This window comes from Pyrgilauda ruficollis, unplaced genomic scaffold (genome assembly GCF_017590135.1).
Source record: "Pyrgilauda ruficollis isolate IOZ18807 unplaced genomic scaffold, ASM1759013v1 scaffold104, whole genome shotgun sequence".
In the NCBI taxonomy this organism is placed as follows: Eukaryota; Metazoa; Chordata; class Aves; order Passeriformes; family Passeridae; genus Pyrgilauda; species Pyrgilauda ruficollis.
The window spans coordinates 1,661,350-1,675,286 of record NW_024508545.1 but is presented as its reverse complement, the minus strand read 5'-3'; the positions used below and the strand labels follow the sequence as shown (position 1 = coordinate 1,675,286).

At 45.2% G+C, this 13,937-nt stretch overlaps 1 protein-coding gene across 1 annotated transcript; it reads right to left on the bottom strand.

The window, feature by feature from the left end:
- Positions 1–859: 859 nt before the first annotated feature.
- LOC121354801 (urea transporter 2-like) lies at positions 860–13,547 on the bottom strand. Its single transcript, XM_041469702.1, has 8 exons — positions 13,382–13,547; positions 11,268–11,457; positions 10,714–10,842; positions 7,718–7,910; positions 6,032–6,179; positions 4,411–4,545; positions 2,390–2,439; positions 860–1,129 (listed from the first exon to the last, which is right to left on the bottom strand). The coding sequence occupies exons 1-8, from the start codon at positions 13,545–13,547 to the stop codon at positions 860–862; spliced, it is 1,281 nt and encodes a 426-aa protein (XP_041325636.1).
- Positions 13,548–13,937: the final 390 nt, after the last annotated feature.

The window sequence follows — 13,937 nt, the reverse complement described above, 5'->3', positions numbered from 1 at the left end:
TGGTAACCTTTGACTTGTTAATTTCTCATGGTCTAATGGAAAGGATCTGCTCCTCTGTGAAAGGGAGAGAAAGAACTGTCACCAGCAGTAAATGTTTATCCCATTCTTTACATGAAGTTTTTTTATTTCCCAGTGGATGTGTGTAGGGATTCAGACTTGCTATCCTGCAATCAGCAGGAGAGAGATCTTCGATTTGCAAGACAGAAAATTATTTAAGGAAAAGAAGAATGTTTGATCACTGCTAGCTAGTCGCTCTTCTAGTCTGATTAAAGCATATCTATTCATTGCCTTGGCACTTAATGAGGAGTCAGGAGATGGCACCAAAAGTGCTACAGGATGTGCTCTGTAAGAATATTTACCTGTGTGTGTTGTAGCTGTTAAGAGGTATTAAATGGGTTAGACATTGATGGCACACAAGATAGGAAGATAACAGTCTGTTTATTTCACTTTCAAATATACATGCTCTTAATTTGAAGTGCAGCTCTTGACTTAGTTCTTACATTATTTATTATTATTAGACACCAATGCCTTCTCAGCATATTTATTTTGTTAAATTACACCTCTGAAATTAAATGCAGCCTCTTGTCAGCTTTAATGTTCTTCTGCCTATTCTTATAATTATTATTGATAAGAGGTGACTTTCAAGTTAACAGCCAGTGGATTGATAAGGCAGCTGTTATTATGTTACCTGAGTGCTTTTTGGAAAGCGTAGCTCAAGGGCAAACCGTGATTTCTCCAGTGTGGAATGCTGAATCCCCAGCCTGCAGACTGCTGGCAAAAGTGGTGTTTGTGGCTGTGCTGTGCCTGGGTGATGTCCGAAAATCTGCCCCAAGCTGGCCCCAGTTGTGTGTGCCTGCAATCAGTGAGCGTGGCGGCTCTTGGGGGTCCACAGTGGGGTGCCCCCACTGTTAATTTTTGAGCCATCAGAGGGTTTCTGCTCCTTTCGCTTCTGCTCTTCCCTCCTGCTCTCCGAGGCCCTTCTCCTCATTCTCAGGTAGTAGATCCGGTTGGCTTCTGGGTGGGTGACTTTGCAGAGGGGTATTTTGTAGATGGCCGGGTTTTCAGAGGTGATCAGCAGGAAGAGGAGCGCCGAGAGGCAGAAGGGCCAGGTGCACACCGGCAGCCCGAGCTGGCAGGGGACAGAACACACACAGGGCACCACTTTGGTACCACTTTTTTGTCTCTGTGCTTATGCCTGCCTGTGGCTAAACTCTTGCATTTGGGAAGCTGGGAGGGCCTTGCTTTCCCTGAAGACACAGTGGCTCCCAAATGCCGATTCAGCTGGCCACACAGAGGTCTGTTTTTCAGCTGGAGGGCATGGGGCTGCACAAAGCATCTGACCCTGCAGACCTCAGTCCTGTCAGAGGCACAGCTTCAATGCTGGATGGAACCTGGCACCAGCATTGAAGCAACTGAGTCAGGCTCCAGAGCTCTGATCACTTCAATGAAAGCCAAGACACCCAGCTCACACGTGGACACCTGAGTTCTCTAACAGAAGAGCCAAATTCTACCCTCTCTGTACTGTAAAATATGTGTGGAGAGTATTATTCAGGCATATTCCCTCTGCACAATGACAATATGACGCTGGCATCACATCCAACCCTCAGCCTTCTCTGTTCCCCTGAACTGAGGTCTTCCAAAAGCAAGATCACAGGGATAAAAAGTGGATGTCCTTTTTCCTGATGCCTCCCAAAAGCAGGTGTGCTTAAAGCAGCCCATATGCAGAGACCTGCATAGTGCTGAGATGATGCCAGATGAAAATGTTCAGTGTGTGAAACTGCTAGTTCTAATATTTTTTTCAAAGTTAGTAAATCAATTTAATTAAAATATGGTTTTGCTTTAATCTCTCAGATCTTAAAGAAAAAACAGCCTGTCATTTCTGTTTTCACTCCCTTCTTGATTTGTCCAAATATAATAACTTTGTACTTAAGAGAACAGTATCCCCCTCATTTTAGTTTCTCATACCCAGTTCAAACATCAATAATATTTGTGGGCAGTGTTGGAGAAAGACCTTGAATGAAGAAAATGAAAATTTAGGTCATTTGGAATTGCTGAAAGATAATGTTCAGCTAAGTATTTAATCTCAAACCATATGCTGTTGCTGTAACTCACATATACGTGCACAACCCTGTTGTGGATAACATGCTCCAAAGGTCTTTGAAATCTTATTATCAGGTATAAAGTCTTCAGGGGCACAATTCAGCTGACATGGGGTTTGTACAAGACCTGCCAACTGGCTGCAACATTCTCATTTCAGTGTTGTCAAAGCTGACATGGAGAATTTTGAGGCATTTCCTTAACATTATATCTGAACAAATCAAGATGCAGTTAAAAAAAACTCAAAACAAAACAACAAACCCTCAGGTAAAACACAAAACCCCACACTTACCACAGCAAGTGCATTAGCAAGAGCTGCTCCAGAGTAGGCACAAAATAATGCTGAGAAGACCAAAGAGAGCTCAGGATGAGAAAAACATTGTTCACTTCTCAAAAAAAAAAAAAAAAAAAAAAAAAAAAAAAAAAAAAAAAAAGCAAGCAACATGGTCCAAATGCACAGCAAAATATCCTCCCAGCTATCTAATGCTGCTGGAGTTCAACAATTAGTTGAAATGTCCCAAGAGAAAATGGCCTCAAGTTGCACCAGGGGAGATCTAGGTTGAACATTAGGGAAAAATTTCTTCACAGAAAGAGCTGTCCAGCCCTGGCACAGCTGCCCAGGGCAGTGGTGGAGTTCCCTTCCCTGGATGGATCAGCAGCTGTGTGGATGTGGAACTTGGGGACGTGGGTGAGTGGTGGCCTTTGGTGGCCTTGGCTGTGCTGGGGGCATGGTTGGACTTGATGATCTTGGAGCTGTTTTCCAGCACAAATGGTTCTGTGCCTATATTTGGTCCTATCTTCTCTGTAGAGATGGATGGTGAATGAAGAACATGGTTTGATCAAGATGAAGAGACAGTGGCATTTTTTTATCTTTAATTTTTTTATTTGGCACTACCTGACCCAAATGCAGTGGGAATTGCAGAAATTCTCCAGCAGGTCTGGACTTCAGAAATTCTCTGCCCTGTGGCTTCATACCATAACCAGTTACCAAGGGGTCTCTTTGCCCCAGTTTGCCAGGGATGGCAGAACAGGAGTCAAGGTGAGCCACCCAAGGGTTAAGTCAGAGAAGGAAAAGCTACTGAGAAATCCAGAAACTGTGCTCAGGACACTGAGATAACTGGAGCCTGGGCATATCTTCACAGGAATGTCTTAACTGGGAATTTTCTCAAACTGTTCCCATAGTGCCTGGTTTTGGCTGCTGTTGGATGTGGGGTCTTTGGGTGGATGGGTTTTAAACTGACCTGGTGCAACAGATCCCTTCTTATGATACATTTCCCCCAGTGATACATATAATCATGAAAAGATTGCTTCTATGATCTGTTGAGTTGCTAATTGGTTAAACATGCTCATGGATTAACTTGTGCTCATTCCACAAACAGTAATTCCGCCCTTTCTAGATGCTTCCATATTATCAGGGTCTAAAAGTATTCTCTCTGTACTTGCACAATCAAGCCCAATTCTGATGCTACCAGAGAAACAGATCTTGCACAGTACCTGTTTTTGGGACAGACAGAATGATGATTGGCTCTAAGCCTGTGCTCCTGTCTTAGGTTGGAAATGCAAGATTTGGCAAGGGGTGTTAGAAGTGGGGCAATTATCTTCTGTTAATTGGGCCACCTGTTAAAACCAGGTGGGGCAGGTTTTTTTTTAATCTCTTCCACAACCAATCCTCCCTCCATTCTGTTAATGGGCCAGTGAGCATCCCTGCATGGCTGATAAAATTCCATCATCCCACTGGGAGATGCTCCGCCCAGGGGAGGAGCCAAGCATTCCTACCTGGATATAATTGGAGATCTGGAACGCCGCACCAGCCTTTGCCCACTGCATTCCCAGAGGAGCAGCTTTCTTCTCCCCTGCATTCCCAGAGGAAGAGCAGGCCCATCTCCAGCAGCCCTGGAGCTTCAGATCCCCCCTTGTGCAGGATCCCTGCTCCAGCAGAACCACAGCTGGCACTGCAGGAGGGCTGAGCCACCATGGAATGGGACTGTGCCACCACCTTGACCCACAGGGGGTCAGGGCCTGTTCTGACTTTGTCAATGTTGTTTTGTATTACTGCATTTTATTTTTATATTTTCTTTTAATTTTTATATTTTTCCTAATAAAGATCTGTTTTTCCTACTCCCATATCTTTGCCTGAGAGCCCCTTAATTTCAAAATTATAATAACTTGGAGGGAGGGGGGCTTGCATTTTCCATTTCAAGGGAGGCTCCTACCTCCCTTAGAGGACACCTTGTGTTTTCAAACCAAGACAGCTCCTCATAAGCTGCTCACCTGCACAAATTTTTGCCTTCCCTTTATGCAAAAGATACTCACCACAGGCAAGTGAGAGCAAATGTGTCTGCCAGGTCAGGGCGTAGAACATGCCCCCGATGGCAATGCAGGCCAGGGCACAGTTGTAGTTGTGTAAGCCAAGGTAGATGCTGTCAAACGGGGATGCAATGCTCAGAGCTGCAGGACAAAGGCACGGCTGTGAGCTCTGGTATGAGGGGAACCTACAGGAGCAATCTGTCATCTCTTCCTCATAACATCAAGATGGGTTTGTCTGTTCTCACACATGCACATGCAGAAAAAAGGGGGATGTCAAAGGAGGCTCATTATTTTGGAGGTCTGATAATGTCCCTGTGGTGGAACTTGGCCCAGTCTCAAAGGTTTAGTTCAGACAAAACTTCCTGTGTATTCACTGGGTGTGTTGTATCCACACACACAGGTGGAGGATCCAGCCAGAGTGTGGGGAAACCTTCTCACCTGGGCGTCCTCCTAGCAGAAAGCTGTGCTCACACACACTGTTTACACCTCATATACACCCCAATTTTGGCTATCAGAGGCACAACTGCACGTCTTTTGTGGGAGCAAGCAGAGTTTGCCATTTTTTCCTAGCGAGATATGGTCTAGTTACTAGAGGTGGTCATTCCACCTGTGCAGTGGAAATTCTCCATGGGGATGGGAGCTGGGGGTCTGCCCCAGATTTGACCTCTGAGAAACTTCTGAAGGATTTCTCACAGGCTTCAGGACCAGTGAAAAGGAGAGCTCAATATGTAGTACACATACCACTTTCCTGACATTAGAAATATTAATGCATTTCCTTCTATATTGTCCTCATCTGTCCTCTGTTTTATCACCATGCTTGTCCCCAGAAACTTTCGCCTGACCTTTCCCTTCTAGATTGAATGTCACACCTCTACAAGACCTGCCATATGCTCTTAGCCGTACAAATTGTGGACAGTTTTGTTTAAAATTTATGAACATAAGACAGCTACATCATGTACTAAGTGCTTCAGAGCACAGAGAACTTTTTGGATTGCTGCCTTTTCCAAGGAATTAGACTACACTTATTCTGTCATCTGTATTTATTAAAATTGGTCTCTTAAGTGGCATTAATGTTGCCTAACCTCTAGGGTCTGCTTCATGTCTCTCAATATTGTTTCTCTATGGTTAGTGGAGAGACAGGACATTTTTAGTGGCATTCATTTTGGTATTTTGGCAAATCCACAGAAGGGCTGAGCAAACTGCATCCCAGGAAAGTCTGTTTCTCTTCCTTGTCTGATTAGTTCTGAGGCAGACCTTTGCCTGTGGTCATCATTTAAAGCAAATGTGGTGGCAAGAAATCAGTACTGAAAGTCATTCTCTAGGTTTCCTCATGATCTCCATGGGATTTATCACATCCAGCTGCTAGAGAGTTAAGTAAGATGGAACAAAGCACCTGGCTGAGTTACAAATCTAACAAAAACTGTGAAATTTAAAGAAAACCTGCTTCTGTTCTTGCCTGCACTGTGTTGTGCGACCTTTACTAAGAGCTTTCAAATTAGGAGACAGTTTGAAAGATGAGAGTGCTGTCCCAACTACAGCCAAGCCGATGCCACTATAAAGTCTGGACAGAATCTGGCTTGGATGAAGATACCTTGGTTGCAAAAATGATTTGGTCGGTATTTCTTACCTGCAAACATCCCCACGGCTGATCCAATTGCAGCATGCAAACAAATCAGTGGGGAGGAGATGAGCAGAGCCACAAGGAAAATGCCTCCAGTCCAGGGGTTTCCACAACCATACACTTGACCAATCCCAGCTGGGATGGATTGTAAGAGCTGCAGCAGATGGCAGGAAAGGGGTTGTTATTTATTGTCTGTCTGTGCCCTGAGGGACACAGCAGATGTTTTGTCCAAGCTATTGGCTGAAAAGGGACTGAAGAAACCCTGGCTCTGTGTTGGAGTCTGAGCACCTCATAGAATCCTAGAATGGTTTGAATTGGAAGGAACCTTACAGATCCCCTTGTTCCACCCCCTGCTTTGGGCAGGAATGCTTTCCACCATCCCAGGTTGCTCCAAGAGCCGTCCAGCCTGGCCTTGAACACTGCCAGGGATCCAGGGGCAGCCACAGCTGCTCTGGGCACCCTGTGCCAGGGCCTCACCACTCTCACAGGGAAGAGTTTTTTCCCCAGTAACTAATCTAAACTTACTCTCTTTCAAATTGAAGCCATTTCTTCTTGGGGGGGAATGCCTTCAAAATCCCCCCAGCTGTAAGTAGTCTCCCTCCCACTTTCCTACATAATCTCTCCCAGTATTGGAAAGCCTTAGGTGACCCCAAAACCATCTTTTCCAGGCTGAATAAACCCAGCTCTCCAAGCCTTTTCTTATAAAAGATGTACTCCATCTTTCTGATCACCTTGCTGCCTCCTCTGCACTGGCTGCAGCAGCTCCACGTCCTTGTGCTGCTGGAGCCAGGGCTGGGGCAGCTCTGCAGGTGGGCTCTCACCTGAGCCCAGGGCACAGGGGCAGAATCCCCCTGCCCTGCTGCCCACGCTGGGGATCAGCCCAGGGCAGGGGGGTTCAGGCTGGGGCAGCTCCAGCTCTCACCCACAGCACCCCCAGCTCCTTCTCCCGGGGCTGCTCCCTTTGCTCATCCCCAGCCTGGGTTGATCCTGACCCGGGTGTAGCTCCAGCACTTGGCCTTGTTAAACCTCATGAGATTCCCCTGGGCCACTTCTCCAGCCTGTCCAGGTCCCTCTGGATGCCATCCCATCCTCCAGGTGTGTCAGCTGCACCTCCCAGCTTGGTGCCATCTGCAAATCCTCTGAGAGTGCCCTGGACCCCTCTGTCTGTGTCATTAATGAGGATATTCAATAACACTGGTGGCCAGATGGACCCCTGAGGGACCACCTGGGACCCTGAGCCATTGACCACAACCCTCTGGATCAGTTATCCTGTTCTCTTTTGGGAAGGTGACCCTCCAGAGCTAGAGCTAGACAAGAGGGGACTGGGTATAAATGAGTTTCTGTCACTTTGAAATCCTGATGTTTCCTCTGAATTTTCATATTGCCACTGACAGTGTTGCTGATGTTTTTTTAACCTGGACAGGAGGAGGTCATATCCAGATGTGTGCTGGACATACAGTCAAGACAAGTTTTGGGACAACCTACATTTGAGGGGAATGAGAGGCTCAGGTTCCCTGCTCCCTGAGGCTCCGCCAGCCTTTCTGCTGGATGAACCAGGACTGTCCCTGGGGATTCTGTGGCACTGAACCAACCCATGTACTTCTGTGAATTCTGACCCATGTAAAAGCATCACCTGGGGAGAACGCCTTCATGCATTATGAAATACCATAAACCTGTTGGTGTGAAGCTTACCAGTGGCACATTGATGTCAGACCAGGTGATATTGGGCACTGCAGCTATGGGTTTGATGAGGGTTGTGGGGAAGAAGGGGTTGTAGTGTCCTGTGGCTGCCAGGTACAGGGTCACCACAATGTTGAAGGGCAGAGTGAAAACAGGAAGGTCCCATTTCCTGAAGATGGATCCCAAAGCACTGGACAGTACAGGGCTGAGAACAAGAGAAGAAATAGAATTATAACTTGCTCATCACAATTTATGGTGGTGAGACAGCCTGCTTCTTTGGTCTCAAAATGATAATTTTGGCAAATAAAGGCCAATACAGTTCCTTGTAGCAATACCTGATGGTGAATACCTTAATATCTTACTCTGCATCAAACAAAGAGTTGTCAAAAGCTCTTTGTCTTTCTGAAAAAAATAATGTCACATCCATGTATGCATCCAATACAGTATTTGAGCATGGACAGAGACAGGCAATCTGACTTACTATTCAATTTAAAATTTGAACAAAAAGCAGAAAAGGAAATTTTGGGAATGTCACGTGAAGAACTGGGGAGAACTTTAGTTGGTCTAAAAAAGCTGCTGTTTTGAGGAGGCAGGAGGGGGTTGGAAATTACCCTGTTTGCTTTTTTTTTTTGCCTCTTTTTGTTTTGTTTTGTTCTTTTTTAAATGGTTTGAAGGGTATCAGGAGATGGGTCTGGAAGAGAAATAAAGCAGAAGAAGTGATCAAAGGCAGTGGAAAATCTTCCATTAAGAAAGATAAAAATATTTACTGTGTTGGACACTATTTTTGGGGACTATGAGGCCCAACAGAGTATAAGATGAAATCACCACTGTAGCAGAGCTGGGCAAGGTGTTGATACCAGACTTCACTCAGAACTTGACTAATGTAATTTTGTGCTGCCCAGGTACCATCTGAAATCGTACACAGTTTACTGAAAACTGAGACTTGTTTTTAAGTAGCTCGATTGAAGATTTTTAGCATGTAAAGTATTTGGGGTGAGACTTAACCTAGAGTCAGAACACAAAAACCATGTAAACTTTGAAATACCATGGCCTTTCCCAAAGTTCTTGTCTGTAGGACCTGGGATATAATCTTCATTTGATCTGCTTTCCTCAGGACATTTCCAGACTCCCTGATTTCCACTTGAAGTGTGTGTCCTGCATGAAGGACTCTATGGGAGCCTATTGGCAAGGTAATATCTGATTTTTTGGGCCCCAGAAAGCTCAAAGAAAAGAAGAAATGGCCAGTCCTTGGTGCAAAAGGCCAGTGTTCTCCTTCCAGCTGAGCTCTTATGCTACAGGTGAGCTGAATAGTTCTTATGGTCTACTCCAAGTAGCAGTGAACATTACAGTTTATAAAAGATGAATTTAAAGACTTCAAGTTTTTCAAGGAACTGGATTTGAGCCCTAGAAGGTCATTAAGCTGGTTATAATAAAAAACAACTCCATCCAAGTTATTTGACATTTCAATAGCAACATCTTGTGTCCTGCTGTACAGATACTATCTGTGGGAAAAATGCTTTGTTCTCCCTGTGTAATCTCAGATGAAGCCTATTCTTTTTTTGACAAGTTTGGTTCCCAAAGGAGTTTACAGATTTCCTTGCTTGCAGCTGTAGGGAAAAGAAAATAAATCAGTACTTCATTGAAAATGGTGTCCTAATTTCTGTGCTGAAATACAAAGCTTCTGTCACTTACACATCTTGTCAGGAAAAAAGGAAACAGTTAAATTAAATGCTGACTTCTAAAACTGAAAGTCAAAGTATCGATTAAAAAAATCACTGAAGTGTCTGATTTTAAAATATTTCAGCTCTACCCTCAAGACTTGTGAACTAAACAATGAAGAAAATTTTGAACAAAAGACCTAAAGGAATTCTGGCAGATAAGACAAACTAAACATTCTTGCAACATGCCCTGGGTTTTGAGAGATTGTTATGAAATGACCTTTGCTGAGAATGACTAAAGAAATGAAATATAAAACAAATCTGATCTTAAAAGCAGTGAAAAATCTAATAATGGTTTGCATCTTACTGCTTACAGTGATAAAATGTGACTATTAAATTAATTTCAGTTAAGGCTGTTAAACAGATTCTGCAGTGCTGTTCAGATCCATATTTAAAAATGTCAAAATTTAATCCTGGACGAACATAGCCTGTCCTTTGGAGCTACTTGAAGGAATTAATTTTGCTCATGACTGCTTGCACATCTGAGAGGGAGGATATTGAATTGAGCCCCAGGATGAGCAGAGGGTTGATTCAGGGCCTGGTGAGGAAGAAGCGTTGTGGTGTTGGGTGCAATGACCTCCAGCCCGTGTGTGTCCTGCTGCTGAGGGCCATTTTCAGAGGACTGGGACAGGGCTGCTTTGCCTGTGTGCTATAATCAGTGTTTCTGTGCCCTCAGCTCCTACCATGTCCCCCACAAGCTCTGTGTGGTGACGAACACAACCCTCCCGTGCCATCAAGCCTGGAGTCACTGGTGCAGGGCAGAGGGGCCCTCAACGTGTCTGCGCTGCTTGTAGCCAGACCCATCCTGTGGGAATTGTCCCTAGGAGGAGTGATGCCTCAGGTTTTAGATTTTATATTTTTCAGATTCTGTGCTGCTTTAGTGTGTAGTTCTGAGTTCATATTAGGGGATAGTAAGCTCTCTTCACAGAGTAGGGAGACAAAACAATGCCTTCTCTAGCTGAGGACCAGGACAAATGATCCAAATCTCAGGCCCAAGAGCATAAACAACGTGGGCTGAAGAGAGAAAAACAAGAAAGATGGGACTCAGACAATTAAATCCAATATGCAAATGGACAAAAACTTATAAAAGTGTGAGACCCCGTGACCGGTCAACCATTTTGTGCCCATTTTGGTTCATCTTGGGTGTAGCCCTGGCCAGGCTCCTGTGCTGCCTGAGGTGCATCCATTGAGGCCTTCTAATAAACAGAGGCCTTCTACTTTATTCCTTAGCTCTGTCTAGTCTCTGTTCTAGGTCAGCCTCCACAGGGCATCAGGAGCAGCAGCACTTACCAGGCCATGGAAATCACTGCCACAGGGGGCAGAAGCCACCAGTAGTAATCCCCTTTGTCAGAGTAGACGGCCATGAGCAGGCCCACCAGGATCCCGTTGTAGCCGTGCAGGCCAGCTGCGATGGATGACCTGCGATGGAAACAATTGTGAGACAGAAAGCATTGCTGAAGGCAGCCTATCTCTGGGGCCCACAGAAATGCAATTTGTGAGTGTTCTGCCCCTGGTGAGGGGGTGAGAAAGCAGTGGGATTACTGATGTACTGCCTTGCACTGGTGTGTGGAAGGGGGAAAGTTTGGGGACTGCTGGATGATGGAGGGGGATCCTTGTGACTCAAAGGACCTTGATGGTTGTGAGGAGGGCTATCAGGTAGAAATAACTGCATGTTTTCAGAAGACAGATAGCCACAGGGGCAGGGCAGCTCTTCTTGGACTACAGCTCTGTCTTCACCTGAGTCTTCTGTCTCTAATAAGGTGCAGTGACCCATCAGTGAGCTCCAAATAATATCACAACTATCAATTTTTATTAAGTGCGTGAGGACACGAGGTGCCACCTACCTGTCCTGACTGAGGGCCAGTGCAGTTAATGTGGACACAGTGGTTCCGGTGAAGCCCGTGAGCATCCACCAGGGGCTCTGGATGAAAAGCCCCACTAAAATGATCAGCCCGCTGAGAGGGTTGTTGACAAACATCACCTGAGAGGTCCCTCGCAAGATCCAGTCCACCAGCTGAACAATTAAGGGCTTGTCTGGAAGAGATCAAGGCAAAACACTGTTGAAAAGGCATAATTTTAGCCAAGCACAATCTCTGCAGCCCCTTTCTGGGCACAGAACAGAGGTGAAATATTAACAGTTCTGTAAAACAGGTCTCTGATTGATTGCTGTCTCTGCATATTTTGCATCTGGCACTTGAGAACTAATAGGGATGTACTGGGCACTGCTATAAAATTTATGGAGGGACAGAGAAAAAAGTGATCTATTTATAGTGGTCAGAGAATAGTCAAATGATTATTTGCACGGTAGATCACTTTAGATTATGCTGTAGTTCAATAAGGAGACAGACTGTTCTGGTGTATAACTCAAATGCAGAGGGGGACTCTGAAAATACTTTGTATGTATATAGGGAAATATGAAAAGGAAGCGATTTTGCTGTTTTAGGAAGGAAATCAGCAATCTTGAACATGGAGGTATGGTGTATATAGGAGATGGGGGTCAAAGGTTTCTAAAAAGTATTTTGAGAGCTAAAGAATCTCAATTAGAAAGCAATAATTATATTTTGGACAGTACTCAAGGCAAAGAGGCATTTCCAGAGGACAAAGAGTTATTGCTCTTTGGAGAAGGTTATTGAACGTGGACAGAGTAAACAGACACCAAGCACAGATACCTCAGGTGTGTGCAGGGGAAGGTGGGATGAAGGCACTGCAATAATGTTTTGCTGCTTGTTCTCCTACTGCAAATTGACTTGAGTTTTTCTTCTGCCTCTCTTGTGGGAAAACTGCAACCATTTCTGAACTGCTGTGTGTTATTAAAGGATGATGCAAGGAAATGGATGGGAAAGGGGAGCTGCTTCCATGTACAAGATGTTCAGATGCTCATACAATGTGCAATGCAGCTTTTATCTTCTTCAATATTTGAAGTTAATAATCTTAATTTGATTGTTCATTAGATGCAACTTAAGGTGTCAGGGTATTTTCTGAATATGGGCAATGGCTTATTCCTAAGAATTCCTTCCAGGTAGGGTTAAGGAGGTGGAGCAAGGAGGAGGAGGAGGAGGAGGAGGAAGGGGCTCCCTAGAGGAAAATGACCAAGCTTGTCTGAACTAATTTTAATTAGCATTTGGTGTTGAGCTATGCAACAGGTATCAGCAATACACTTAGTTTTACAAGTATTAGCTGAAAAAATTCAAATATAACCAGAGGACAGTGGCCAAAGCTTTCCAGAACACTGAGTAAGAAAAGTTGTTGACAAAGCATGGAGCACTGGAGTAAAGAGAAAGCAGGAGGAGATACTCCCCTGTGTCTGGGGATAACACTGGCCTGGCTGTAAATGGATGCCTCCTATTTCTCTCCCATTGCTGGAGGTGTACTGTTAACAACGCTAACCTTGACAGAGGACTCACAGTCTTACACAGCCTCTCAATCCCCAGTAATTATGGGTATCTTGGATTGTCTGCTCATGCATTGCTCCTGTCTAGACAGTGAAGCTTTGAGATTAGTCCTGGCTTCTATCTTACGGCATTGGAACACCCTCTCAGTGTTTATTGCTCCCCCAAGGCTGGGAAATCAAGAGCCTCTGCCTCTATCAGGAGGCAATTCCCCATCATCAGCCTGCAGATGGATGAGAGACAGTGGCTGATCCAAAGCAGTTACAAAGGAGACTCAAACCCCACCCCTGCTGTGGGAGTCTGGCACTGCTATGTGAGATGTGATGCTAATGACATGTAACTGATTAAGTGTGAAAGATATCTCAGAACTGTGCTGCATTTTGCCTGCTGCCATAGTGATGGCCAGAGGATGCAGTGAGATTGTCTTCCTGAGAGTGAGATAATTAAAAGGCCAGAGCTTGCCATGAGCTTGGACCATGCTGCTTCTGCTCTGCCTTAGGGGGTGAAACACACTTCTCTGGAAATACTGATGGCAGCATGGATATCCTCAAACACATCCTTCTGCTTACTTTTCATCCACTCTCCATATTCGTTCATTTCTCCTGTGAGATACCCAAAACTATGGTGGATCCAGTTTCCACTTCTCCACAGCAGGTCCTGGGCTCTTGGCATCTCCTTCTTGTACAGCTGCCTCTCATTGGGATGTTCAGTCACAACGATCTCGCCGAGTTCCATCCTCTTTGGGCTGATGATAAAGGGTAACTGTAAATCACAGAGGCAATGTGTTAGAAAAACATTTTGGGTTGGGGTCTGACAACCTCCAGCACCCAGTGGTGATGTCTTTTATCAAAGATGGGATGTCTGTGGGGAAGAGATCTGCCGGATCCACAGCTGGGTGTGCTGCGGTGGTGTCTCCTCTCAGGGATGAGGACCAGGCAGTGCTCTGCTGCTGTCATGGGGCTGGGGCACAGACACAGAGCTGCAGGGGGAAAGAGACAAGTGGCATGGGTGCCTTGCAGCATCCCACCCTCACTCCAGCTCCTGACGCAGCCTGTGACAAGCTGCTGGTTGGACATGAGAAATGACATCTGCCAAGAGACTGAGCAGCACCTGTGTGCTGACCAT

Bases quoted from the DNA above. Each gene is read 5' to 3' on its own strand.
- LOC121354801 (XM_041469702.1), bottom strand. From the start codon at position 13,547: ATGGAACTCGGCGAGATCGTTGTGACTGAACATCCCAATGAGAGGCAG. The intron at 7,911-10,713 runs GTAAGTGCTGCT...TCTTGTTCTCAG, and splicing joins GCAGTGATTTCCATGGCCTG to CCCTGTACTGTCCAGTGCTT. The intron at 6,180-7,717 runs GTAAGCTTCACA...CATCTGCTGCAG, and splicing joins CTGACATCAATGTGCCACTG to CTCTTACAATCCATCCCAGC.